This window comes from Fukomys damarensis, unplaced genomic scaffold (assembly GCF_012274545.1).
Source record: "Fukomys damarensis isolate Sample0158 unplaced genomic scaffold, DMR_v1.0_HiC HiC_scaffold_2, whole genome shotgun sequence".
In the NCBI taxonomy this organism is placed as follows: domain Eukaryota; kingdom Metazoa; phylum Chordata; class Mammalia; order Rodentia; family Bathyergidae; genus Fukomys; species Fukomys damarensis.
The window spans coordinates 49,147,590-49,148,291 of NW_022900914.1; the positions used below are offsets into that span (position 1 = coordinate 49,147,590).

General features: G+C 49.7%; 1 protein-coding gene across 1 annotated transcript in view; it reads left to right on the forward strand.

Annotated features, from left to right (window-relative positions):
- The window catches only part of CUNH2orf78 (chromosome unknown C2orf78 homolog), a 23,657-nt gene extending 23,429 nt beyond the window's left edge, over positions 1–228 (forward strand). The window contains 1 exon segment of the mRNA XM_033762396.1: positions 60–228. Within this exon segment, the coding sequence (XP_033618287.1) occupies positions 60–228 (169 nt within the window).
- The last annotated feature ends 474 nt before the right edge of the window (positions 229–702 follow it).

Below are 702 nucleotides of genomic sequence, written 5' to 3' on the forward strand. Positions count from 1 at the left end.
TCCTTCCCCCAACGCTTGTCTGGTTCTCGACGCTGCTGTGGCCGACACTGTTCTTTCAGCCAAGGCTGGCGGCGAGGCCGAGAGACCCAAGGCCTGTCAGCAGAGGACGGAAAGGCCAGCGCGAGAGATGGAGCCCGCGCACAGACGCTACCAGCCCGAAAGGCCAAGCCCGGGAGCCAAGGCTTTTTGCCCTTCCGGGATGTGGCTTCTGCCCTTCCTTTAGGGTGAGGGATGTACAGAAAAGTCCCGTTCAGCGGCCTTAGCCCCTGCAGGCGTGATGCCATGAGTTCACTCGGGGTCAGAGCCTCAGCTCTCGAGACCTCAAAGCCTGAGCTAGAGGCTGGATTGAAAAAGCTCCGGTGCCACTACCACGCATGCGTCCCGGCCACTCCTGCTGCCAGTAGGTGCGAGGTTTGTAAACAGGACATCAGGCGACCACAGCACCTTCTTCAAGCCTAGCTTTTGATCGTTAAGTCAAAATGACTACCTGAGAATTCAGTTTCTCAAGAAATGGTTTTTGGAAGAAAAAAGATGTTTAAACTTTCTGACTCTAAGTTTACTCATTTATAAAGGATTATAATAATAATCAGTGATAAGTAATCCATGACTGAAAGTCACATATTACCTATGATTTGTGTGGAAGAAGGTACAGTAAGTTCTGGAAAGATAGACAAAACATCACAGAACTAAAAAGAATAAATT